The sequence below is a fragment of the Salminus brasiliensis genome, chromosome 10, assembly GCF_030463535.1.
Source record: "Salminus brasiliensis chromosome 10, fSalBra1.hap2, whole genome shotgun sequence".
Taxonomy (NCBI): Eukaryota; Metazoa; Chordata; class Actinopteri; order Characiformes; family Bryconidae; genus Salminus; species Salminus brasiliensis.
In genome coordinates, this window is record NC_132887.1 from 19181223 (window position 1) to 19208142 (window position 26920).

The 26920-nt window shown below is 41.5% G+C and overlaps 2 protein-coding genes and 1 long non-coding RNA gene across 7 annotated transcripts in view; 2 read left to right on the forward strand and 1 right to left on the reverse strand.

The window, feature by feature from the left end:
• Positions 1-1347: 1347 nt before the first annotated feature.
• Positions 1348-7382, forward strand: crip1 (cysteine-rich protein 1). The gene is made up of 5 exons (XM_072690454.1): positions 1348-1504; positions 5878-5972; positions 6180-6237; positions 6718-6770; positions 7014-7382. The coding sequence occupies exons 1-4, from the start codon at positions 1465-1467 to the stop codon at positions 6756-6758; spliced, it is 234 nt and encodes a 77-aa protein (XP_072546555.1). The 5' UTR covers positions 1348-1464; the 3' UTR covers positions 6759-6770; positions 7014-7382.
• A 1360-nt stretch (positions 7383-8742) lies between these two features.
• On the forward strand, positions 8743-14194 carry LOC140564801 (uncharacterized). 3 transcript variants are annotated; one of them, XR_011980542.1, is made up of 5 exons: positions 8743-8779; positions 8879-8993; positions 9656-11551; positions 12750-12918; positions 13710-14194. It is a non-coding gene; the product is annotated as an uncharacterized lncRNA (long non-coding RNA). The 3 variants fall into 3 exon arrangements; XR_011980543.1 differs by lacking the exon at positions 8743-8779 and having other exon boundaries at positions 8791-8993; positions 9656-11023; positions 11320-11551; XR_011980544.1 differs by lacking the exon at positions 8743-8779 and having other exon boundaries at positions 8791-8993.
• Positions 14195-15228: 1034 nt separating this feature from the next.
• mideasb (mitotic deacetylase associated SANT domain protein b) overlaps positions 15229-26920 on the reverse strand; it is a 32343-nt gene continuing 20651 nt past the window's right edge. For all 3 annotated transcript variants that reach the window (XM_072689591.1, XM_072689590.1, XM_072689592.1), the window contains exons 8-13: positions 26723-26798; positions 26112-26200; positions 24954-25097; positions 24684-24806; positions 23594-23790; positions 15229-18137 (exon numbers count right to left, since the gene is read on the reverse strand). In XM_072689591.1, coding sequence (XP_072545692.1) covers positions 17903-18137; positions 23594-23790; positions 24684-24806; positions 24954-25097; positions 26112-26200; positions 26723-26798 — 864 coding nt within the window. In that variant the 3' untranslated portion in view covers positions 15229-17902. The remainder of the gene's footprint in view (positions 18138-23593; positions 23791-24683; positions 24807-24953; positions 25098-26111; positions 26201-26722; positions 26799-26920) is intronic.

Consider the following 26920-nt stretch of genomic DNA (forward strand, 5'->3'; position numbering starts at 1 on the left):
ATGTTTGCCTAATGCAAAGTGACCACAAGCACACAAAACAGCACACACGCACACTCACACACACACACACAAGCAAAACCAAGTTATTTTCATAGCAGTGACACATGTTCAGGAACTTGTATGGTGGGAATACAGTAGTCATCTTCCTGTACAATATGGACTACAGCTGCATTCTTCTTTGTTCTTTATAGTCCACGAAACTGCAGCACAGTCCATCGCTTTCTGCCACGCCAAGTAAATACTACATGCTCTACCTGTGCCAGCGTCATTTTTCTGTACTTTCATGAGTCAATTCTTATTCCATTGTATTACAATGGCCACAGAGCTTGCTCATCTTTCATAAAGCACTACCCAGTCCACCAACAAAGGTGATTCCCAGCACTCCAAACTCTATTATATATCTATTCAGCGAGAATTCAATTCTTGCATTCATCACTTTTCAGTAGGTATGGTCTGCAGCACTGATAATAAGAAGACGTCATAGGCATTTGAATAAACTTAATCAGTAGAAGGTAAGCATTCCTATGTTCACAATTTCAGTGTTTTGCATAGGAATTCTAGTGGCTGTTTCAAAAAGCATTTAGTGTATCCCAAATCCAAATGGGCTAAATACAAGGGTGGGCAATTCTGGTCCTGTAGGGATGGATTCTTGAACAGTTTTTTTTTTTTTTTTTTGGCGTTTTCCTGCTCAAGCACCCCTGATTCAACTCACCTGTTAATTGCATGAAAATCAGCAAACTGTGCTGGACTCTGGCCCTCTTTGAACATCCCTGCTCTAAACTGTTACATAACGGTCTTGACTCATTAACATGCAGCCAGCCCACTAGCAAAAGCCTAAGCGTACCAGCTACTTTAAGAGAAGATGGAAGCAAGGCTAAAAAGGATAAAAGCTAACACTAGGGCCAAGCCAGTGAGGCAAGCAGGTACTAGGCTAAAAGCTAACCTTAGACTACAATCTTTGCACACTGTGCTAAATGGACACAGAGAAGACCCACAGGGAGGGAAGAGAAGGCTAGCTTGTTTGGTCGAGTTTTTTCTTGTATGTTATGTGAATGGGTGGGGTCATGTGCTTCGCCTATCTTAAAAAAAGATGGCACCAGGAAACACTATGGGAATAAGGCAAGCTGGCAGAGGCAGTGTGATGCAGTAAGAAATGATAAAATACTCATTACATGTAAATGACTGACTAGTCAAATTGTAATCTAATTTTTATCATTACATTCAGTGGAGTAATCATAAGTCCCACCCATTTCCACTGGTCCCCAGAAGAAGCTAAATACATGTCAGCACACACACTGCCAAACACACGGCGCACACCCAGCCCATGCCTCCTCCTCTTCTTCCTCGGCGGTATAAAGCAGGTGGCCACTGTTGCTGCTGCTGCTGTTCCCTGCTCTCCTCTGTCCTCTGTGTGTCCACCACGGGATTTCCACTGGCCAGGAACTTTACCAAAGCTCTGCCACCATGCCCAAGTGCCCCAAGTGCAGCAAGGAAGTGTACTTTGGTAAGGAAATGTACTTTTGATTAACTGTGTTTTTAATGCAGAAAAGTGACATTTTTAGTTGAAAATGAGAAATAAAGAGTAAATGTAGCTCATTTTTTAGTTCTAAAGAGCAATTTTACCAAGAATAAGAGTTAACGTGATCAGGCACGTACCAGCAGTGTTGCCACTGCACTGAAAGGGAGTGTCAAGGAAGTATGCAGAGATAAGACATGTGCTTTCTGCATTTGAACTCATTTCCTGTTTTCACTGAACGTACATCTGGAACTGAGAGAACTGAAGAAAATACGTTATTAACTGTGGTTTAGTTACAGTTCTCTCTCTTGTATGTCGAAAGAGACCAAACCATTCTGTTGTAAGTTGTAATTCAATCAGTCAGAGCACAAGAAAATGCTTTACCAGCAGGTCCGAAGGTGGCTGCAGTGCACTTCTGAGGAAACCCTTCAGAATTACATTAACGCTTGTTACACTAAAGAAAACTGGGCATAGGACTGACTTAATTCAGTGCAAATGTCTGCATTGGTTTATATGAATAGATCCAATTACATCAACACAATCAGAGTCAGCTTACTTGCTCATGGCAATGACTGTGTTCAGATGCTTGACTGATGTGGAAACTGCACACATAGTGGAATTGAGTTCATTCAAAGCACGTTTACTGTGCAAGTAAACCGACAGATGATGATGTTAAAACATTGTTTTTGAAACAATTCAGGACCAAAAACAATTAAAAAATGACTTTTTTACAGTAAAATTAACATGAAAAAACTATCATATCCCAGTCTGAGAACAAATCTTATACTAGGACACATGAACTATCACATTCACATTGTTTATCACTTTGGAGATGATCCTTCAGTCAGGAATAAGACGATCTGAAGGCTAAAGGCCCTAAAAATGTATTAATTAGTATTTTGGCTGCTGTTAGAATTGTGAGGCCCAAAATCTCTAGCAGTGCCTCTGCCCACAGTCCATTGACCTGGAGTGAGTTATGGTGGACAAGAACTTACAGTGAACCCCCTCTGGAGTGTCTCTTTTATTATAAGCCTGTCTTGAAAAGTCATTAAAAGGAGCCGAACGTGAGTTTTGTCGCATTTATAGATTTTCTTCTTAGCAGCAAAACACGAGGACGCATTTTTATGTCAGCTTTTCCAGCTTTTATTTAGAAATAAAAAGCTGGACCCATGTTTAAAACCAACTATAGATGAGATAGGCCTGTCTGGATGTAGGATCAAATAGATAAACAACGATAAAAAACACATCTGGAAACTATATCTTAAGTCCCAATAGACCTCTGTAGATCTCTGCTGAACCCATCCTGAACGGATCAGAGGAAAATCAGTTAGGATGTGACCTGCTCAGCTTCATCTGCCTTCAGTCTTGGTTTTCTTTCTTCAGTCGCCGAGCAGAGGGTTTTCCCCTGAGGCCTGAACTCTCACTGAGGCCAGAATACAAAGCCATCTCTCTCTCTCTCTCTCTCTCTCTCTCTTGCTCTTTACTGTATGTCTGGGCTCCAGGTCACTGTCCTGTCAGCAGGATGAATTGATCCTCTATTCTCTCTTTTGCTTTTCCCTCCCTGCAGATTTACTGCGCAGCCTCTGCCAAAGTAAACGCTCCTGGTTGTTTCATTACAGTTTCCCTGTTAACATGTAAAAGAATGGATCATTCTCTTTGGTATGAAAGTAGACTGTCAGCGTTCTCTCACAGTTTTATAGTTCATATCCGTCATTTGTGCAGGTTTGCATGAATAGATGCTCTTCTGCTTGCCTCCATCTGGGAGGTAGCAAAAACAACTGGACTCCTAATAATGCCATTAGACACTCATCAGTGGTGGAAGCCAGGAACAAACAAAGACGTTCACACATGTTGAGCGTTTCAGTGAGTGAAAGCTCTCATGCAATACCAAATAAAGTTCCAAAAAAAGCATTTTCTGTTCAGTTAATTATGCTTTCTAACTAAAAATATCAACGTGATTTTCCTTAAGGTTTCTGTCTCATTTCTACATTAATTTGCCTTCCACTGCTTGCTGCACGCTGAGCCAAATAACCTCCTTCTCAGCGGTGAAACACAGCATTAATGCCTGCTCTCCTCACACTCGCTAAGACTCTAATGTTCAGATGGAAGCAATCATGCTACTGCTGCTTTGCTGAAGGAGGCTGAGCACTGTGTTCTTCCAGAGGGAGAAAAACAATAAAAAAAATCCACTACCCTGAGAAGAATCCAACATCCCTCGCATTTACCTCCCACAACTATGGCAGAAAGCGTGGTTTGAGAGAAAGGAGAACAATCTCTTTACCCAGCAAAATCCAGAGTGTTGAAATCATCTAAAAGATTACAGTGGATTTGGGTCCAGCTGGATATAACTAAACACTGTAGGTGCTAATTCAGAACATTAGGTGATAATTCAGATACCATTGACCTTTGATGTGTAGAATCTGGACAACTACCAGTCGTCATAATAGAACGGGCTGCTCCTCAACACCCATTTCTGATGGAGGCCTGGAACTATAAGATATAGTCGAAGCACAATCCAGGGATTGTGTATTGTTTGTCTCGATGCTTTCAATACATGCCAAAGTCTCCTAATCATCTTTATTAGCACTTTATCTACAAGACTTCAACTCAGCACCAAAAAATGTGAGACTTGTATGAAGAAAGCTCTGGAACCATTCCAGAGATGCATTACCCTCTAAATCAGTGCACACTAATCCACCTTCTGGAGATCTAGTTTAGTTCCAACTTTAATCAGCCAACTAATCAGTGCTCCTCAGGTATTGGATGATGTACGTTTTTTGGATTTCTGAGTTTTGGGCTCAAGCTGAACTTGGCAGGAAGGTCTGCAGGAAAAAAAGTCTGTAAATGATCCTATTTTAAAGAAAGGAAACCCAAGAACCATTTCCATCCAGCACTGTCATTTTCCCTTGTGAGGGTCACTTATTCTGTCACCAAAGAGCTTTTCCATTGCAGGGTGTGTGTGTGTGTGTGTGTGTGTGTGTGTGCTTTGGACAAGCTCTTCAGCTCCTTGGTTTACGTCACTGGGACTAACCAGGACTCTGATGTATAGTTGAACATCTATCACGCCATCACACCCACTGATGAGGACATCATGACAAATACCAATACAAACATTAACATACATTGAAATGTGCCTTTGACACTCATCACGGTTATGATTCCTTGAACTTTTGTACCTTTTTACATTCATGTCACAGATGGGGACAATATTTCAGTCCTATACACATACACACTACAGTGTATTTATGACAAAGCCTTTGAAAAACCTTAAGCAATCCTAAATGTAAAGCTTTGACATCTACTCTCTTTTTTATGGGAGCCATAACTCTTCAACATCTTCTCGGCAGGGTTTTCAGCATTTGGCGTCCAGGAGATGCAAACTCTTGCCCGTAAAACGTCTTTGAAATGTCAATGCTGCAAAAACCATGCCAAAAAAGCATCTATAACCATACAAAGAGTCCCATGATGCGAGGCATTCAGTCCTCTGGTGGTTGTTTATGAGAATCCCTCAGAATCCGTCATGCGTGGCCCTGCAGATAAAGACTTTCTTTTAGCGTTGTTTATGAGAAGGAGGCGAGGTTGTGAATTCCTGAGGGGAACGTCGCTGTCCGCACAAACACACCCACCTCACTTTTCCTATCTTGCTTGGCTGAATTCTCTCTGGACTTCTCCAAGGGAGGAGAAACACTGAACTTATCTCAACTGACTGGACTTGACTGGACTTAACTCGGTTCTGTCAATAGAACAGCTAACAGTGTTCTCCATTAAAATTCAGACATTACATTACATTGCTTCATTACTAAACATACAGCAAGCAACCACTTCACAGTCCTCTACAGTCTTTAAAGTAAAGGTGCTTCAAATGTTTTTTTAGTGATGCCATTAAAGTAGCACTTTTGGTTCTATAAGGAACAATGTCTGTAAAGGGCTCTGAGTGCTCTGGTGGACTAAGGCTCTACCACTATGACCCCTGGACCCCAGGATCCCTGGCTCAAATCCCTGCCATCAGCAGCAGGAGCCTGAGAGAGCACAACTGCTCTCTTTGGGTGGGTACATGGCCCCTTTCTCTCTCTGCCCACATCACAGCCAATGCATCAGAGTTGGGTACCCTCCCAGCAACCTGGTTGCCCCTTGACGTTGCAATGGAGGCAGCTCGAAAAGAGGCGGTAGCTGGTTGTGCATGTGTCGGAGGACACATGTGTCAGTCCTGGTTCTTCAGTGGCCCTGTTTCATATTTTGCTGTAGGGGGCAGTATGACAGATTCAGTGCAGATTCTTGAGGCCTTAGTAGGCCCTTAATCCAACAGATGATGGGATTTTAATAACTCTGTAAACTAAAACAGTGTTTTGTTTATGTTCTAGCGGAGAGAGTGACCTCTCTAGGTAAGGACTGGCACAGACCCTGCCTGAAGTGTGAGAAATGCAACAAGACCCTGTCCGCCGGCTCCCACGCAGAGGTAAAACTACATCGCTAATCAACGACTGCATGAAAGAAGTAACTTGATACTCGGGCTCGAGAGACTGATGTTGGCTCTTGGCTTTGAGGCTGCAGTCAAAACAATGTCTGGAGCTGCAGTAGCTGTATGTTTGTTTTGGGGATGGGCTTACATATTGGCCCCATCTACCATCATTCTTCATAAATGGAGTTATGTTTTCTTTCGCAGCATGAGGGAAAGCCGTACTGTAACAACCCCTGCTACTCTGCGCTCTTCGGACCCAAAGGTCAGTCAACATTATTCGTTACATCCCTGCAGTTTGGGAGCACAGCTCTGTGTCACTCTGTTAAAAGATTAGCCCGCACATAAAGAGCTGTTTTACAGTTATGGTCAAATTAACCCATTTGACTTTCTACAATGTTTTGGTCTCCACCCCACGCCTTTATCACATGTATTTTATTGAGCTCGGAGAGATAATCTTGACCTCCAGGGCGTCTTATCAAATGCTGTTCTCCAAATAGGCTGCTTCTTACATAACCATACTGCAAACATTCATCCGGGCTTTAAATGGCCTGTCCATTGTGAAGAGAACTGAAGGAATTCCATGTCAGCCGAGCAGCTCAGGTTGTCAAAGCAATGTTAATGTTGCTTCCGAAGGAGTTTCCACTGTTGTGGGTCAGCCGTCAGTGAGCTAAGAACTATTCACTAACATGGCATGACTTCATTCATATCTCTCCCTTCCACTCCCTCTCTCTCTCTTTCTCAGGGTTTGGACGTGGAGGCACCGAGAGCCACACATTCAAATAGACCTCAACACAGGTGAGACTTTTAAAACCATTTCACATCATTTTCGAGGCCATTTCATATAAACAAAAGATTCTCAATGGAGAATTCCCACTGATAATGTAGTTCAAGGCTGGCATCCCAAAAAAAACAGCCCTGAGTGTTTATCAGTTATTCGATCCAGTGTACACCCTCTCAATCCCTGCTGATAATGTGGTGTTTACACTGGCTGTGCTTTCTGTGTTCTGTTTATTTACGTATTTATTTATTTGCTTCCAGATTCCCTCCCTCTACAAACCAGCGTTTACTGGGGAATGTAGGAAGTAGGACGACACCGTTCCATTTTTTTTGTCTATATTTTGCTAAACCAAAGGATACAGCAACCAAACTATGGTCCCTTTAAGTTTTGAACGAACCAGTTTGTATTATAACCACTGAGGGCTGGTTCCCAGACCTAGATTCATCTTAATTCTAGTCTCAAAAGGACTCTTTCAAGGTCCTTCATGTCCTGGAAACCAGTCCTGTAGATTTCTTTTTGGAGAGCGTACTGTAGTTTGCTATAGCACCAAGGAATGACAGCCTGACCAATAATTCTTCTAAGTTCTTCTTCTTTTGTATACTAATTAAAGATTCAGTTGTACATTTGAAGCAGTGTGTCACTTTTTTCTTGTCTATTCTTTCACAATTCAGTGTGAACTCTCACACACACCTATTCTTCGACAGTCTTGCTCTATAATTCCTACTGTGAGAAGACAGCAGAGCCAACAATTCCACTTAAACCATTGGAAGTCTACAAGGAACATGCCGGGCAAATTGGTGCCTACAAATTGGGTTATAGTGAACAAGCTTGAGCAAAGCACATGTTCCCATGTGAGCAGAACTCAGTGTTAATTCAGAATAAATGTCACACTTGTGTCATTACAGAGAGTTAAGATAATCAGTTCCTCTGAATTGAGTCACTCAGTTGCACCAAATGGATCCAAATGACTCTTTTAAGCTTTTAATACAATTAAGAGGCAAAATCGCTGCTAGAACACACACCCTGTGAAATGGATGAATAAACAACAAGTTACGTGTTAATACATTTAGAACAGTACAATGTGTGTTCTCGTTAACACAACCTGTATATTAAGTTTATATTTTCAGATTGATTAACACAAATACATTATATGTCCAAAAGTTTGGGGACACCCCTTCTAATGAATGCATTCAGCTATTTTAAGTTGCATCCACAGCTTGTCTAGTTCATCATTGCTTGTGTTTCCTTATATGGTAACATTCCACTATATATGGAATGCTCAAATCGAGAACGCTCCCACGCTCATTTCTAGAAAACTGACTAAAAGTCATTTATGGGGCGTATCACAATGTTCCCCGGTTAGGCCCTGGGACTAGCTGGCCACGCCCACCTGCTGTCTGCTGTCCTCCCCACTGCAGACATGCTGGCAACTGCTTCTGCCCGCTGTCACATGACAGTCATCACCATAGTAACAGACACAAACAGAACCCAACAGAAACCCAGCCAACGCTCACCCGGCCTTCCTCTTTCGCCCTCGCTCTCTCTCTTTCACTCTCTCTCTCGCCTTTGCCCTTTGAACAAAGACCCTTTATCTCTCTTCAATCTGTCCATAGAGAGAGAGAGAGAGTGCAATAAAGACGTCTCGGTACCCCTTACTGATATGTCCACTTTTCTCATAATGCTGGAGAATGAGGAGTTGGCCATGTGGATGATGCAGTAATCAGTAATAATCTCAGATCATGCAGCTGTTCATGTTCCCTCCACCCTTTGGGTCTTATCAGGTCACACAGGAAGAACATGCTTACCACAGCTTTTGCCTTAGTGTTGAAACTCTCCTTTTAGCCAACATACCAGAAATGAAACTATCACAGTCTGCCTTTGCCAATGTCCCAGTGCTTGTCCACACCAGCAGAACATCATCAGCCACTCCTTAAATTTCTCTAACATTGACCAATACGCCGCACAGTGACGCCCAGACCTCTCTGCAACAAACCATGGAAAAACACGGCCTGCCCAAGTCTCAAAGGTTCTGTTTTAACTAGTTTAGCCAGTGGATTGTCTCAGGTCAGCTCTGCTGCATAAAGCTGCCTAAGCTGTTAAACTCTTGCCCTCTTTAACTCAGCAGGCTTACAACAGCAGGACGCTTCCCTTTCACTGGTTTTATGACAGGATATTTCACAAGCTACCTTCACTAAAAGGCATTAAGCAGGCAAGAACACACCAGAACTGGAACAGACAAGGTATTTATTACATTTCTCCAAAAATAACAGGCAATACTTTTATGGGTTTATCAGTTTCTCAGTGACTGAGTCATGGAATTAATATAAAAATGCCTGCCAACTCAGTAACACTGTGGACTTTAGCCAGCAAATTTTAGCTCGTTCCTCTAGTTTCCAAAGGACATTTTTACCTTTTGGCTACGTTGGCATGTAAAATGGACCTTTTTTGTGCTGATAATACCCATTTTTCACAGTCATTATTTATTTTAGAAAAATAGCTGCTAGAGTTTTGCACTAACCTGTGCTGCACTCTACTGTTTTTAACACAGTATGCACATTTTATTTGCACAATCGTACTTCCCAGTACTGTCTCAGTCTCTGATTCATTTATTTACATTTTCTAGTCTGCACTCTGTGTCTGTACTGTCTGCATTGTGTTGTACTGTCTGTATGCACTTGTTCTGTGTTGCACTTGTGTTTCTGTCTGCCCTGTGTTGTGTGTTGCACCATGATGCACCATGAGGATCGTTGTTTTGTTTCACAGTGTACTCTGTATATAGTTAAAATGACAATAAAGCCTCTTGACTTACCTTGACTAATGTAAGTGCAATGTTTTCTCTATGCCCAAATAATCACCACTGATCTACTGATCCACCATGATGACCACTGATCACCTACACCAGAAACTTAATGAGTGTAATATAACCATGAGCCGGAAACTGAGGCAGTTGCCTTGATGCCTTGCTGCCCATGCAGTCTCTCTAGTCAGTGCCTTAAAGGGACCTGTAAGCAACAGCTAATAAACTGACAGCACACTGCTACCAGATCTGATCTCCATCCAATCCAGATAAGTATACTTCTCAACTTATAGCTATATCTTGAGAGCTATAAGTTTGGCAGACGGAAAGTCTCAGTGTTTGTAATGAGTAAGTTTAATGCAGTTTCACTGTCTAGACACCAACTAATTATTCATTTGATACGAAGTCAAACAGCTTTATTTTGCATTTTGCTCATTTAGCTGTGTTAGCTAGTTAGTAAAGAAAGAGCAAAGAACCCTTTGGAATTACCTGTATTTCTGCACTGTTTACTAAAAAAAACGTGGTCTGACCATTATCTAAGTCACAGTTATGGACAAACACGGTCTTGTGAGTCAAAGTCCTTGTCTTATTCGATATTGAGATACTGTTGCATGACCAAATGGTCCATAATTCCTTCTCAATATTATGCAGATATTTTTTGCAGGTACAGAAAAAGTTTAGTGTAGATGATTTCCGCTAATAGGTTTACTTACTTTTTCTAGCCTGCACTGTGGATGTTTACTCAATGTGCTCAATAAAACCATTTGTGCGTTATTACTTTAGTTAGGATGTGTTTGTCTATAACGTATGTCTGTTCCGTAGAATAAGATTAGACTACAGACCACAGCCTGCAGTGCAGATGTTTACTCAATGAGCTCAATAAAAACATGAACTGCATTAGTTCCGTTACATCATGTTTATCTATAATTGTGACTTTTTCAATTTTAGTCAATTTCAGTCTAACTCCCAAAATGTGTTCTTCACATTTCCCATGCAGGCCCTGCTAGACCTGCAGGTCCAAGTTGAAAGCATTATCTGTGAAATCTCAGCACGGAGTACTATGCTGATTAGTTGCCACCAAGGGAATAGCTGTAGCGTAGAACAATGTCCATTTTCCAGATCAATTACCTGAACGTGTCAATTCCACAGAGCGGCCGAAACAGAGTTCCATTCATAGTGGATAAGCGGGGGAGATACTGCTGAATCTGGTCCTCTTTCTCTAATTAACTGAACATGGAACTCGGATTTATTCCCAGCTCTCTCAACTTTCCCTCTCCCACCTTCCATCTCCCCCTCCTCTGCTCCACGGGAATGACGGAGAGGAACTGGAAGTGATTATGCTTGCTGGAAGCATCTGGCTCAAGTGCAGCACCTCTCTGCAGATGTGCTATAATGAGCACTCCAGTGTTTGCTAATGGGGGCTGAGAGTGGGGAAGGAAAGGCCTGTCTCAGCTGTGTGTGTGCACCTGTGAGGTGTGGATAGCTGCATTTCTGACACGGTCACTCATTAACTGACTGGACATCTAAAAAAGATAATGTCCAATGTCCAATGTCCAAGTTTTAAACTCATAGTTACTTTTGCCTGTGCACAAATCTAATCTTTGTGTTTTAACATTTAATCTTTTCATGTATAATTCAGTCATTATAAATAATAGGATATCCAATTTACACCAATCAGACATAACAATAGTACCACCTAATACCTGCCTGATGTTGAGTAGGTCAAATCAAATGAAATGTATTTGTTTGGGGTTTTTTATCTGGCATAGTCACAAAGCAGCTTTACAGAATCAGACATCAGTAAGAGGACAAGAGATCAACAAGACATAAAAAATGTGGATAGGAAAAACTCCCTCAGAGCTGGAGCAAGGAACCTTGGGAGGAACCAAGATTGACAAAGGGGACCCATCCTCCTCTGGTCAGGACTATTTATAAATCATTGATAAAAGTCACTCAACCACCCTGGACCACCCAACCACCCAAGACTGTTCTACTGCTCAGGTGTGCAAAATAATCAATACCATAATATAATAATCATATAATCATGGTAGTGATGGTAAGGATAATGAGAGTAATGATGGGTAATGGTGGTAATATTAGTAGTGCCAAATAGTTAAGAGTCCATGTAGACTTTATCTTTAGGCAGATAGCAGTGGCAGGAGGGTGGGCAGCTAGTCTGACACGGGTGGCAAGGAAGCCTTGTGGTCAGTCTGGTGGGTGGCAGCTGGTCTGACACAAATAAAGGGGATGGATGAGTGGACAACCATTCACTCTGAGAAGGTAAAGAGATAGTATGCCCCCTTGTGCTGCCACAACAGACTTGACCATTCGAGGCATGGACTCCACAAGACCTCGGAAGGCATCCTGTGGTATGTGGCACCAAGACATTAGGTGGGGCCTCCATAGATCACATCAGTGAGCCATAGGTGCCCAAGACCCTGTTGCCGGTTTACCGGTTGGCCTTTCTTGGAACCCTTTCTTTTATAGATACTGACCTCTGCATACTGGGAACCCCCACAAGACTTGCATGATGTTTTGGAGATGTTCTGGTCCAGTCGTCTAGCCATCACAGTTTGGCCCTTGTCAAAGTGGCTCAGATTCTTATAGATAATCAGCATAATTAGCAGCACTGATGCATGGTGGTAGACAGATTCAGTGTTCAGATTACATTATACACGATATTAGTTATGGCTAACAAAAAAAAGGAGGGTGAGACTGAGGTTTTGGTCATTCCAGTGCAGCACAGTAAAGCAGTTCTGAGCTCCAGTTCTCCAGGCCAGCTCCTGCAGACATTTATTTAGGTCGCCTGTTGAGATGGTGATTAAATTAGAAATGCAAAGAGGAGACCCTGCAATTATTGTAATTACAGCAGAAGCTGTAAATGTAAGTGGAAACTCCGGTGTGGGAGCTCATCTCAGCTCCAGCTGATCCAGATGTTCATTTTCTAGTTCTTCAGTAAAACACATGGTTTATGAATGCTTCGGCCCATCAAATGCAACACTCATGCAAACACATGTACTTGTTTGTACTGTGCTGCCAATGTCACCACAAAGCTTGTTAGTTAGCTTGTAGCTTGTAGAAAGCTCTAGTGAATGTTATACCAGGAGAATCTAGCGCAGCGCCAACGTCCTTCAGCCAGTCACCAGCCATTACCTGTGTTTAACAAAACATCTACTTACGAGCTTTTTCCTGCTTTCAGAAGTGACGTCGCATCTCTCCTTCCTTCCTCCCCATCGACACCAGTTTGGTCCTGACTGATCCCTGCCTCTAAGTCCTGATAGTGCAAGACCTGGGCTGACGATGGGGCCAACGCCAAAGACAATCAACAGTTCTAACTTGTTCCATCTCATTAATTGTCAAGATAAAATGTAAGATTTACTGCCCTCATCTCTCCAGAGTCTTCTGGGAGAACTTACAGGGCTGGATAATGTGGTCACTAAAAGCTTGTTTGTCTTTTGTCCTTTCACTCATTGCCTACAGGGGACTGACTGTATTCATGAGTCTTCCCGTGATTAATAAGCTACATTACTTATTACTTCCCTGATTAACTCATTAGTTAGTTCGCTGATACAGACGTTAAATCTGAGCACAGCTTGTACACTCTACATAGAAATGCATTGCCAGTAGAATAGGACAGTCTGGAGCAGCCACACATAAGCCTCAGGTCACCATTTCCAGTGCCCAGACTGAGTGGTACAACTGTCTTCCTTAAAAGGATGGATCTCCATCCAGTACCTTGAGTGAGTGCTGTTTGTGAGCCAGAACTAAGCATCCAACATCAGTACCTGATGAGGTTTCTACAAAACTTTGCACATGTAGTGTAGCACTGCAACCAAGTACCAAGTATTATTGATGACCATTTGACCTAACCTGAAACACAATGGAGCATTGAGCAAGGCCTGATGTACTTCTGCTTGCACTTTCAAAGGTAGATACGAGAACTCCTCTGATCTTTGATTGCTTCCATGTGTCATCAAAGACTAAGAATACCCAGAGTCCTCTGCCTAAAAAGTCTTTTGTTTGGTAAATGTGGTTTCCTTGATCTCTTTGTCCAGGTTTGAGGTGGAAATACAGTGTATGTGTGTGTGTGTGTGTGTGTGTGTGTGTGTGTGTGTGTGTAAGAACAGATATTCACATGGCACTCATTTGTCTTCATCAGAATGCCAGAATTGTTTGTCCTGGCACTTTCTTGAGCCTGATTCCTGCTCCTATGGTCCATGCTGGACCTGTGCTCTACACCGCAGCAGCATTCTACACATCTTCCCAACATTTCACACGGCTTCTTCAGACCACAGCTCCTCTGGAACACTGGCAGATTACGTCCAGGCTAAGAGGCTTACAGGGCTAATAATGGCTTGCTATTGAAAAAAGGCCAGAACCTCTGACTTTCTGATTAGAAGCTGTTGTATTCACTGTACTGCAGAGCAGAAATGTCTGACTGTATGATTGTGCATGATTGTCACAATCTGTCACGATTCACATACTAGAAATCTCAGATCTCAAGCATGCAATGCTGCCACTGCAGCGATCAGCCAGATTGCAGCAGGCAACTGGCTCCATCTAATGGTTAGTAGAGGAAACTGGTCTGTCCCGGCCTTTTTTTTTTTATTCAGTTCTATAAATAATAATAAAAATATAATTTCAGAGTTGGATCTTGTTGTTTTTCTGATTTTGGGCAAAGGAATGTGATTTTTTTTTTCATTATTGTGAGAAATTGCCTTTTTGTACTTCACTCTACTCTCCACTGAATCACCATAAACTGTCTGACCTTATCTTTAAAGCTAAAGCTAACAATTTTAGCTAGCTGGCATACACTAATGTTACACAAGCAAAATATGTGCAAGTGTATTAATTGGTAATATCTTTGCCCAAAATGATTGAATTATGTGGGTACAAGCACCATACAATCCTCTTTAATATATCAGGCTAAGGGTCAGTAGGTAGGCTACTTTGAAAATAGCTTATTTCACTTATTTAGGTAGGCCTGGTGTTTGTCATCATTGGGGCTCTGCATACGAGTTCTTTTGGCTACACAGGCTGTTTTCTGTGACTTCCTTTCTTACTCATCTGTGTACTAAACGCTAGCTGTAATCGGGTTAGTAATGCTTCTTATTTCGTGTTTACCTTGCACAGATAAAAATCTGGTAACAGACCTGCTTGCCTAGCCATTTTCAGCAGTTTCTGTGACCTCAGGCAACACTAGTGTCCTACTGAAACCAGCTGTAGTCATACTGAAATCTCTCCCCACAGTGAACACAGTAAGGTAAAGCCCCTGACCTCCTGACCTGTGTGGAAAGAGGAGTGAAGGGGGAATTTCTCCTGAATGTCATATTTTCACAACTGCTCTATCTGGCAGTAGCATCACTGAGCATCAACTCCTGCACTGTAGTTTTGACAACGCAGAGCTCATTACAGAAGTACCACCAATTATACAGATACAACATTTTACATCTAAGGTTGCATGAAAGAAGGTGGACGACCTGGAGGGTCTGGATTGATAATGAACATCAGGATGTGAGTGCTGGTCTGAGATCAGATTTGGCTTTTTTTTGCTGAAAAGTAAACTGAGGGGGGGTGGCAATGCTGCCTACCTGTGGCACACTCTGCACTAACTAACATGACTTCTTTAAGCATACAGCCATATTCCAAATGTGACTTTACACAGATGGGAATTGTTTTTAATCATATTTATTATTCCAAATACAACAAGTGAATCAAATTTAAACAGAAATAAGTTATACTGTAGTAAAAAGCACTTGAGATTTCTGTCCATGGTCACCATTAGTGTACGAGGCCCTATGAAAATAGCATAGAAAGTATACAATTTGTTTCTTTATATTTATATATATATATATTTTATTTTTTTCATATTTATATTTAAATCCCTTGGCTGAATGAAATCAAGAAGAGTGGCTCCGTGGCAACAAATCCTGCATTTAATTAATTTAAACATCCTGTTTTTTATCTTGGCTAAACCACTTTAACACAATATCCCCCACCCTTATGAAGGAGCAGGTCTTCACAATGTTCTCTCAACAATAAAGAATTAAAATAAAATAAAAATAAAAATGCTTAAGCGATCTGGAAGCTTCTTTTTCTCACTTGGCTCGGAGTTTGAAACAGTTTTGATTACTGGTGCAACACCTACACACACCCCCCCTACCCCTACACACACTCCCCCACACAAACACACCCTCACGCACCCAGGCAGGCAGGCAGGCAGGCAGGCACGCGCATACACTCACACGTAAACACACAGTGCATAGCCGTCTTGAGTGTGATTAGCTGTAATTGGAGCCGTTACTCTCGGCTGTGAGCTCCCCAGCGTGGCCGTTCTTAACAGGGGGCCTCAGCAGCCTCGTTGTTGCCATGGAGACGTAGCAAAGTGCTGGACCGATGGACTGTCGGGAAGAGGCAGCGAAGAGGAGAGACTCTGTTCTGCTTCGTTTTACAGCCACGGCAACAAAGATTTGTTCAGAATTTTCTATGAAATACATGTTTATAAACGCTCTTGTTCAAAGAAGGCTACAATTAGGGTTCAGTTAGGCTGGAACTGCAGAGCAGAGGATGAAGGGTGAGGGTAAGGGTGAGAGGACATCGACCTGGAGAGTTCAAATTGTTCTATTGCACGTTCACCATCGCTTCACATCTTTTCTTGACTGACCCTCATCGAAAAAGCTCTACACAGCACACAGCGCATACACATACACACGTGCGAACACACACAGGTAGCAAACATCTTAAATAAACGAATAGTCAAATGAGAAAAAGAACTTCAAATGAAAATGTTACCTAAAACCTTAAAAATAGAAAAACAAAAACAATATAACAATAATAAAACTGTACAATGATAATAGCAATAAGGATAGCGACAATTATAACAATACCAATAATAATAATAATTCATGAATATCAATAACAATGATAGTTTGTTGGATATAAAAAAGGAACTTTTGTAAAATTGATTGTCATGTAAAGATAAAAAGTGTCAAAAACATCCAAGGCATCAGCGAGGTGGCCATAAGAAAACGTAACCGAAAAAAAAGAAAAAGTTACAGCAAAGTTACAGAAAAACCAGAGAAGTATCAGAAAGTACGGCTGTGCAAGCTTTTGGCAGTCAACTGGAAAAAAAAAAAACACAACAACAAAAGAAGAACCCAGGAAAGAATACAGAAGAAAAAAAAACAGAATTTCATTCTTTCATCTAGGAAAGAAAAGGGAAGGACACAGGATACAGTCAGTCATTGTGTTCCCTTCCCTGTTTGCCAGTCGGAGTGTCCTGCAGTGTCCTGCAGTTTAGTCACGGTGGATAATAAAGGGACGAAGCGAGGCTCGTGTTTGGTAGAGGGGCACGATGGACCTCTTGAGCTGTACCCAGATGGATGTGTGTGAGAGAGGAGTCTGAAAGTGCTGAAGGACAGTGCTCTGTACCACCCATTTCTATATATACACACACACATACATACACACACACACATACTCACACATACAGGCTTGCACTCCCTGTAGCCCTATGCCTGAAAGAAAAACCCTGAATGCCTATAGGACACAAGCATACACTCTCTAACACACACCCTCTCCCACAAAGGGAGTATGACAATCCCTAAAGGTGTGCATCTAGTGCGTGTCTGGAGAGTAGGGCTGCACGATATATCACTTGTTCATCAGAATCATGACACTGAACTTTAAGCTACCGATACCAATCAGAGGACTCACACGGCCAAAATCACTTGGGGGTGCGCTATGGCATTCCGACGTATCAGTATCGGCAGATATTTGCATGAAAATGGTAAAGTATTGCCATTGGCCAGATGTTTAGATTTGACTGATCTCAAACCCTGATCTGAAGAGCTCCAATAGAGCTGGTTGTTTAGATGATGCTGGTCTACTACACGAACACATCTGCATTCGCTTCATTTTGCTGCATTTATATTCCAAGAAAAAAATTAATTCTTCAACTTCTCTGAACTGCTAATCCAGGTGGAACTAGGCCCAGCTAATTTATGTCTGGGCAGATATGTACATGAAAAATATCGGATATCGGCACACAATGCCCAACAATTCCCTACAATTCCCATATTGTTGCATCCCTTTTATGTCACATGAACCGTTCATCACTTAGTTGTAATACAATGTCAGGCATAGATGTAATCACAGTATGACCATATCGTGCAGCGCTACCCTTAGGGCACAGCAATAGAGCCCGAACCTCCGGACTGCACAGCACCACACACACACACACACACACACACACACACACACACACACACACACACACACACACACACACAGGCGTATCAGCTCAGACTGCAGAAGTGCCCGCTGATCCTCCATGTTGAAGGAAAGTGTTTGTTAGTGCCAGTCTTCATCATCTGCATCCTCATCCTCATCTGAGGAGTCCTCACTGCTGGCTCGCCGCAGCCCCGCCTGTTCCCCTCGCCCGCCATTCTGCTGGCTGGCTGTCAAGGCCGCGGCCGCTGCTGCCGCTTTCTCCTCTGCCTCTCGCTGCCTGAGAGCTGCTGCCTTCTTCTCCTGCTCCGCGTGACTCTTCATGTGAGCACTGCGGCTCTTTACCTTATAGAACACCCTGCAGAGAGCACACAACACGCATGGGTTACCACACTCAGGTTACTCCACATGGACTGAGATCACAGTCAAACTGAACTGGACTGCAGGCCATTTAAATTCAACTGCTTTTAAAGGGACCAGATCATGAAAAACTGACATAAAATAAAGAAGCGTAAAGTTCGTTCAGGTTTTAAAACTATTAATTTCCCAGTCCTGACATGGAAACTAGGCTGTAAAAACAGCCCGTACTAACGACACCATTGCTGTGTTGGCACAAGATCCAGCTCATGTGCCTCATTTTCATAGCTCTGCCTATTTAGACCATATATTACGGCCATTTATGCCGTAATTCTCAGAAGTGTTTTAGCTCACTGCCCACTGCTCACACATTTGTCTTAAATGCCCAGTACAAAAAACTGGCCGTTTAACTCGACCTGTCTAATTTTGAGGTCATAAGCTTTAGTTTTTCTTTTTCTTAAAAAAGAAAAAAAGGAAATACTCAATCAGCAAAAAAAATAATCAGATACATTTATCAGATCATAAGTAACAGCAGTAGTAGTTACAGTAATAATAACAGAAGTAGCAGCAGTAATAGTAGTTATTTTAACTGGTATTAAATTAGCCACGTTATTATATTAGCCATGTCTCTCCACTGCTGCGTTCTCTTCACTGGCTTCCTGTAGCTGCTTCCCGCATCAGATTCTAAACCCTGACGCTGGCCTACAAAGCAAAGAACGGACCAGCCCCTCCATACTTGATGGCAATGGTCAAAAGCCGATCCGCACCTAGAGCCCTTCAAGCACGGCTCGGCTCGACCCACCATCCATCAAAATCCGCGGAAGACAAGCGTCCAGGCTTTTTTCTGTCCTGGCACTGAAGTGGTGGAACGAGTGGTAGAACTTCAAACGCAGACTGAAGACCCACCTCTTCAGAGAATACTTGGGCTAACAGCAGGGTATTATGGTTACCTTATTGACTTGTGCTTAGTAATGTCTAAAGCTTAGAGGTATCTTTGAACTATTAGTCTTAGTCTTAGTATTCTAACTAGCTAAGGTTTTTCTTGGATAAATAGCAAAGCACTTTTGTAAGTTGCTCTGGATAAGAGCGTCTGCTAAATGCTCTAAATGTAAATGTAAAAATAGTAATAATTAGTAGTGGAGTTTTAGACAGAAGATAAAATATTTTTATATTTGTTCATAAAAACATTTGGTAAAAATCTGACACATCCACAAAAGACTGAGCACAATTTATGAATTGCACATCTGTAGGTGTGCATCTGAGCATCTGTGAATGTTGGCACAATGTTGGCAATTTGCATGTAACCTTTACCCAAGGTAGCACTGACTAAACCACAAGGTACAGAAAGATGTCTACTTCTATTTTTTCTATCTGTATCTCCAATTATTAATACTCACATCTCTGATTTTGTATCTTACTGTAATTAACAAATAAATATACAGCCCTTTAACTGTTCCCGTTTTAGTTTTTTTAGTAACTATACTGTTCAGGAAATTTTGGAGCACTGATGTGAGGATTTGCATTCAGTGACAAGAGCATTAGTGAGGTTGGAAGATCACCACCCCACCTCATCCCCAACTCATCCCAAAAGTACTGGAGGGAGCACCCTCATTCCAGAGAACACAGTTCCACTGCTCCAAAGCTCAATGCTTGGTGACTTTAAACCCCTCTAGCCCACGCCTGGCATTAGGCATGATGCCAGTAAGTTAAAGGTTTATCTACTCCAGAATCCTATTCTATTGGCAACACTTCTGTACAGGGATTAGACAAGCTGTAGACGTCTAGATGTAGTAGCAGCAGTAGTGATCGACATAGTAGCAGTAGTAATATAAGTAGTAGCAGTAGTAGTAGTAGCAGCAGATGTAGAAACAGTATCAGTAACAGTAGCAGTACTGATAGCAACAGATGTAGAAGCAGTAGTAGCAGTAGTAAAAGTAGTAATAGATGTAGTGGCAGCAGTTATACTAATAGATGTAGTAGTAGCAGTAATGCATGTAATAGCAGTAACAGTAGTAGTAACAATAGTAATTGCAATAGTAATATATGTAGTAGCAGTAGTAGTAATATATGTAGAAACAGTATTAGTAATAGATGTAAAAGTAGTATGAGTAGTAGTAGATGAAGGAGCAGCAGTAGTAAAAGTAATAGTACCAGTACTAGTAGTAATAGATGTAAAGCAGTATGAGTAGTAACAGATGTAGGAGCAGCAGTAGTAAAAGTAGTAACAGTACTAGTAGTAATAGATGTAAAAGTAGTATGAGTAGTAACAGATGTAGGAGCAGCAGTAGTAAAAGTAGTAGTAGTAGTAGTAGTAACTACTAGTAGTAATAGATGTAAATGTAGTACAAGTAGTAATAGATGTAGGGGCAGTAGTAGAAAAAGTAGTAATAGTAGTAGTTGTAATAGAAATATATGTACTAGCAGTAGTAATAATAGTAATAGATGTAGAAGCAGTAGATGTAATAGTAATAGATGTAAAAGTAGTATGAGTAGTAGTAGTAGTAATAGATGTAGGAGCAGCAGTAGTAAAAGTAGTAATAGATGTAGGAGCAGCAGTAGTAAAAGTAGTGGTAGATGTAGGAGCAGCAGTAGTAAAAGTAGTAACAGTACTAGTAGTAATAGATGTAAAAGTAGTATGAGTAGTAACAGATGTAGGAGCAGCAGTAGTAAAAGTAGTAGTAGTAGTAGTAGTAGTAACTACTAGTAGTAATAGATGTAAATGTAGTACAAGTAGTAATAGATGTAGGGGCAGTAGTAGAAAAAGTAGTAATAGTAGTAGTTGTAATAGAAATATATGTACTAGCAGTAGTAATAATAGTAATAGATGTAGAAGCAGTAGATGTAATAGTAATAGATGTAAAAGTAGTATGAGTAGTAGTAGTAGTAATAGATGTAGGAGCAGCAGTAGTAAAAGTAGTAATAGATGTAGGAGCAGCAGTAGTAAAAGTAGTAATAGATGTAGGAGCAGCAGTAGTAAAAGTAGTGGTAGATGTAGGAGCAGCAGTAGTAAACATGGTAGTAGATAAAGGAGCAGAAGTAGTTGCAATAGTAATAGATATAGTAGCAGTAAGTGTAATAGTAATAGATGTAGGAGCAGCAGCAGCAGCAGTAGTAGTAGTAGTAATAGTAGTTTAAATTATAGCAGTAATTAGCAGGAGTAGATCTAAAAGGAGGGTGTGCAATTTGTGTATTAATTCACAACAAATGTTTGGTAAACACCTGAGCAAACATCCACCAGAGACTGAGCAAAGGCAGACTGCAAACAACTGCTTGCTTCTAGACTGTTGTCCATACACAGCCTTGTAGGTTATGTGCCAGCCTGACTGTCAGTAATAGAGATGTAAATTATTTGCAAGAGTATCCGTCACCATCCCTACTCCTATAGCTGCCCTGCTGTAAAAATAACGCATCTTCAGTATCCCTGCATGATCTTCAAGAGCATATACTAGAAGCTAGAGTACAGCGTCTGCAGGAACAGAGCTGATGATGCACAGCACTGTGTATGCATTAGCGCATCTGCTGATATGCATTCATTTTGAGGTTTGATTTTGATGCCACAGATATTAAGATTCAGATGCCACGGTCGTATCGCTTTAACACATTTGCAGATTATGACCACGGAGGACGATGAGTGAAAAGAATGAGTGAACGATTCAGTTTTTGACAAAATGAGAGCAGATGCACTCGCAAAACACAGATGGGTAGCAGTGGCCAATTGTGAGTGGGCAGAAGGACAGTACGTACAAATTGTTTTCATATTCTAAGCGCACAGATACACACACACACACACACACACACACACACACACACACACACACACACACACACACACACACACACACACACACAGTCAGTCAGTCAGTCAGTCACTGGGCAGATATGCATAGACCAGAGGGCATGGCATTCAACATCGCTTAAGACTTTCAGTTGCTAAGAGACTGTTGATAACACAGCCAGCCGTTGCCATGGCTGTGATGAGATCTCTCATTGGAATCAGATGTTAGTTTTATTGCTTCCTATTCTGACGATCTTGGAAGCAGATTATGTGCAGGAAGCGCCAAGCTTTATTGATTCCTTCATTAAAAAAAACTGAGAGCACATCTCCTGTGCTCCTTGCTCTACTCAATGCTTCAATGAGTCAGGCTGTGCATTCATACCAGCAATCATAGCACTGCAAATGTATACAGTTATGACAGGTAAACTTAGCAAACTAGCAGTTGTGCAGGTAAATGAAAAGTGGTCTCAGTTTTAGTGCAGGACCTGTTGCTTCAGAGCTGTGGAGATGATACTGCAGAGTTATTTATTTATTTTTATTTATCAACTATATTCTGATCTGCACAAGAGCTTTTAATATCGTCACGATCATTTCCATTTTTGCTGTTCTTCAAATTTATGTCATAACATAAATCTGGCAGTTGTTCTTTGCACTGTATCGCAATTTCATAATGAATGGACCAATAAAAACACTCCAAAATCACCTGTACTAAAATACCCTGGATTTACCTTACATTGATTTTCTAATCACTGATTATAATGCTAGAGATATATGTGCTGTTTGGCCATTCATTCATGTAGACAACCGGCTGTGTCATGAGCATAACTGTTCACCTAATTGCCATTGTGCTACGCATGTTACTGAAGGCCTCCACTAGAGGGCAGACCAGCGAACCAGGTCTCTACATCTGCTTTTAGAATACTGACCTCTCGCCAGCTGTTCTGACAAGTACATTCGTCACTGTGCAGCGGCAAGGACACATGCCGCTAACTGTGGACTGGGACACAACTGCGGACACAGCCTTTCTTTAAAACTTTCAGACTTTTTCAGACTTTCAGACTGTATATACTGCAGTCCTTTAAGCAAGACTATATATTGGGAGTTTTATCAAATTATAGGAAAACCGTTGCAGCACTTAGTGGTTAGAAACAGAACACAGAATAAACCACTGTTTGCCACCAATGTTTACATGTAAACTACTCTTTAAAATCAATAGTGTGTTTTTGAGAATTTATAGTGTTGCAAAATATAATATTGCAATACTGAAGTGTACTGATATTTTTTTACACCCCTAACGAACCACTGGTGTGCATGTAAATGTAATTGAACAGAAACGCGATTGAATGTACAGCAGACACAAACACATGGTAATGCATACAAATGACCCTGATATAACTAATAAATGTTGATGTTGAACAAAACAGAGGAGCATTTAATCACAGCCCATATCAAGAGCTACTCTACTCTAATAGTCCAGAACTCGCATACCAGCAGCTGGTCCTGGTCCTGTTAAGTGATCTTATTTTATTATGTATACAAGGCTATTACCACTGTGTTTAGCTATGTACATTTGGCTCATCAGCTGTATTTGGTATACGGGTAAAATAAGGTAAATATACTTTTTGATTTGCAGGTACACTGTCCTGGCCTTCCCAGGGGTAAAACTCTAGCTTGTCTCTTACCTGCCACACTTCTTGCAGGGGAATTCTCCCTCCTGTCCAGCAGCACCCTTGGCTCCGCCACCACTCTTCCGTGTGGTGCTCTCCGGACGAGGTTTAGGAGGTGGTGGTGGTGGTGGTGGGGGGGCACGCGTGACCCCAAAGACAGGCTGATCCCTCCTTCTATCCTCTTGACTTCTCAAGACCAGCACCGCACTAGCCTGTGTGTGTGTGTGGGGGGGGGGAGATACGATCATCAATCATCAGGACAAATCCACAGGCAGCACATATAGATCTCAATGCTTACGTCCGCACTGCACAGCTTAGCGCTCAATCTATAGACCTACTGCTGTCAGACTGCAACTGTAGGAGGTTCCTGTGACTTATGTTGTTGTTGCTGTTGGAGGCCACAAGATGGCACTATATATGAGTTGTGATTCAGTCAGTCAAGACCTTCAATAAACAAAAAAGGGGAGAAGCTGCACAAGCTGCATTAGCGCCCCTAAATTGTGAGTGAGCGTACTTTACAGTGAATACTGTAGATTCCATAGGAAACTGACAAGTAACTATGTAAGTGTACAAATAGGTATATGGGTGTCATCATACAGAACATGATGTCTTCAAAACAGTAATTATAGGGGGGGGTCTTGAGATATATATAATTATTCCAAGTAATCTGAGAGCATTTATATTGGTTCTTTCATCATGACATTTTCATACAATATGAAGTGCCAGATAAAAAAAAAGAATAAATAAATGAAGACAAAAAGGAGACAACATTTTAGCATTATAATTTGAGGTATGTACGATGATGTAAAGATGATAATTGTAAGGTATGTAAGAGGTTAACCTTTGCTGTTTGAAGAGGTGGAGCTCACAAAGTCTAAAAATGTAACCTCCTAAGCCCTTAACACAGCAAGTCTTATTACACACTACAGTGTTTATTATTTAGTGACTACTAAACAGGGACTTCTGTAAATTGCTGGGGCTATTCTCTGCTAACAGAAGTTTGTAATAAAATTTTTAGGCTGTTTAAGGGGTTAAAGCAACCCCCAGAAGTGGTCTTAAATTCCCTCTATCCATTCAAGGCCTGGACACATCCCTTCATACTTACGTTTTCAGTGGGCTGGACAGATTCTGCTACCCTGCCAGGACTGCTCTCTTTCTTCTTGTCACCCGATCCTTCCCACTTCCTGACTTGTTCCTCTTCCTTGCGCAATTCAAATCTCTGTGAACTCTGCAGATTGGAGGTAAGGAAGTTGAGGTTACAAACATAACCACATTGCAATTGTCCACATGAGCTTAACACACCCACCACCCCTCTACGTCCACCCACCCACCCACATACCCACCCACATATAAATATATAAACAAAGTAGTTTACTTTATAGTCCACCTCCTCCTCTGTGGGTCGTGTTTCAGGAAGCTCTGCTTCTCCATACAGGAGTGTGCCGTTCCTGCCGATCTTAACCTGCTTCTTATAGGTGTAGTAGAACTCCACACACTGAGCCACAGTCTTGGAGCTTACCTTTAAACGTCAAGCACAAAACATGATCTGGTCACTGATCCCACCCTTAGTTAGCTGTTCAGTACACTTAGCTCTCTTAAAATAAAATTAAAAAGCCATAAAAAAAATATATAAACTATAATATAAACCATTTTGTGGGGTGAGATGGCATATTATGTTACAACTGTCAACAACTGTTGGTAAACATGGTTATTAATTGCAATGACTTTTTTTTTAATACTGTAATTGCATCAATAAACCAGAACATTTAAACAGCTTTAAAAACAATTGTGCATTAAACAATTACACTGTATGTCCAAATGTTTGTAACTCTTTGTAGCAGATGAACACGGACCTGTTGGCACCATGTCTAATGTCAGGTGTGGGCTAGAGGGGTATAAAGCCACACAGCATTGAGCTGTGGAGCTTTGGAACGGTGTTCTCTAGAATGATGGTGCTCCACACAAAACATCTGTAATGAGTTGGGGAGTTTCAGAGGAGGTGGGGTGGAGATCATCCAACATCCTGACGTCACTAACGCTCTTGTCGCTGAATGCAATCAAATCTCACAGTAATGCTTTTATATCTAGTAAAAAGCCCTTCATGGACAGTAGAGACAGTTCCTTGATTAAATTGTTTTTAATATCCTTGATTTCCAAAGAAACAATAAATGAGCAGGTGTCCCAATACTTTTGTCCATTTAATTTAGATTGTCGCTTTCATCTCCAAAATGATACTTAATAGAGGACAGACCATTTTTTTTAACTTTCAATAGAAGTCAATATAACAATATTTTTTTTTGGTATGATGATATTAAAATTTGTCATTTTCATTGAGGATGGGGAACCCAGAAAGTGTTATCATACAAACTTTCGGGCTCTTTTTCTCACAAACAAGATATTTTTAAATGTGCATTTGTATATTTCTATGAAGATCTCTGCTGTAATAATTATGGTTGACAGGCTGTCTGATATACACAGACGCTAAGGCTTCCCTCTTCCTCATTGTGGAAAGCAGGCACTTGTGAGATCATACCATTTTCTGCACCATGAAGAAGTCCTTCTTGTACGAAGAGATGCCTTTGTTAAAGCAGCGTCTCTCCTCTGCCGTCCAACTGTCCGAGCCTGGAGGGGAGAGAGAGGAAAAAAAAAAAAAAAAAAAAGAGCGAGAGAGGGGGACAGTAGAAGAGAGAGACAGACACTTACTGTGAGTCTATATGCTTAAAAGAGTGAAGCAGACAAGTGACACACAGACACACATGGGCAAATAAACAATGGTGCCCCTGTCCTCTTGCAGGGATTAACTGCATGCTGCAAACACTCCCCCACCCCCTTTTTCACCCTCTCTCTCTCTTCCCTCACCCACTCCCAAAGTCTGTAACCAGCAGCCACGGCCCACCCCCACCCTTTCACCCAGTAATCCCCTCTGCCCACCCCTTCCCCAGAACTCAGCTGGTATTGTTTATGACCGAGAGACAGAGAGCATGGTGCAGAATTCCAGCACAGAAAAAGTCCCAGCAAGCCAGGACATAAACGCACTTACCCAAGCTTTAGAGAGTAAGGAGGGGGCAACGAGAGACAGGACCGAAAACAAGAGAAGAAAAAAAACTACAAGATGACTAAATGGGGGTAAAGTTAGGTACTTACCAGAGTAGTGGTAGTCTGCCAGGGGGTGAGATTTGGGAAAGATGGGGTTTTTCAGCAAAAGAAGGGCAAGGGCTCCCTGGAAATAAAAGAAGAAACCAGAGAACGGTTGTTAAACCTGGATCTTAAACTCAGATTAACGTGTAGTCTTCATACGGTCATTCATTTATTCACTGCCTCCTGAAAAAGAGCTCATCCTGA

Excerpts from the sequence above, each read along its gene's own strand:
- crip1 (XM_072690454.1), top strand. The coding sequence starts at position 1,465 with ATGCCCAAGTGCCCCAAGTGCAGCAAGGAAGTGTACTTTG. Across the intron at positions 5,973-6,179 it reads CCGCCGGCTCCCACGCAGAG|CATGAGGGAAAGCCGTACTG; the intron begins GTAAAACTACAT and ends TTTCTTTCGCAG. Across the intron at positions 6,238-6,717 it reads TGCGCTCTTCGGACCCAAAG|GGTTTGGACGTGGAGGCACC; the intron begins GTCAGTCAACAT and ends TCTCTTTCTCAG.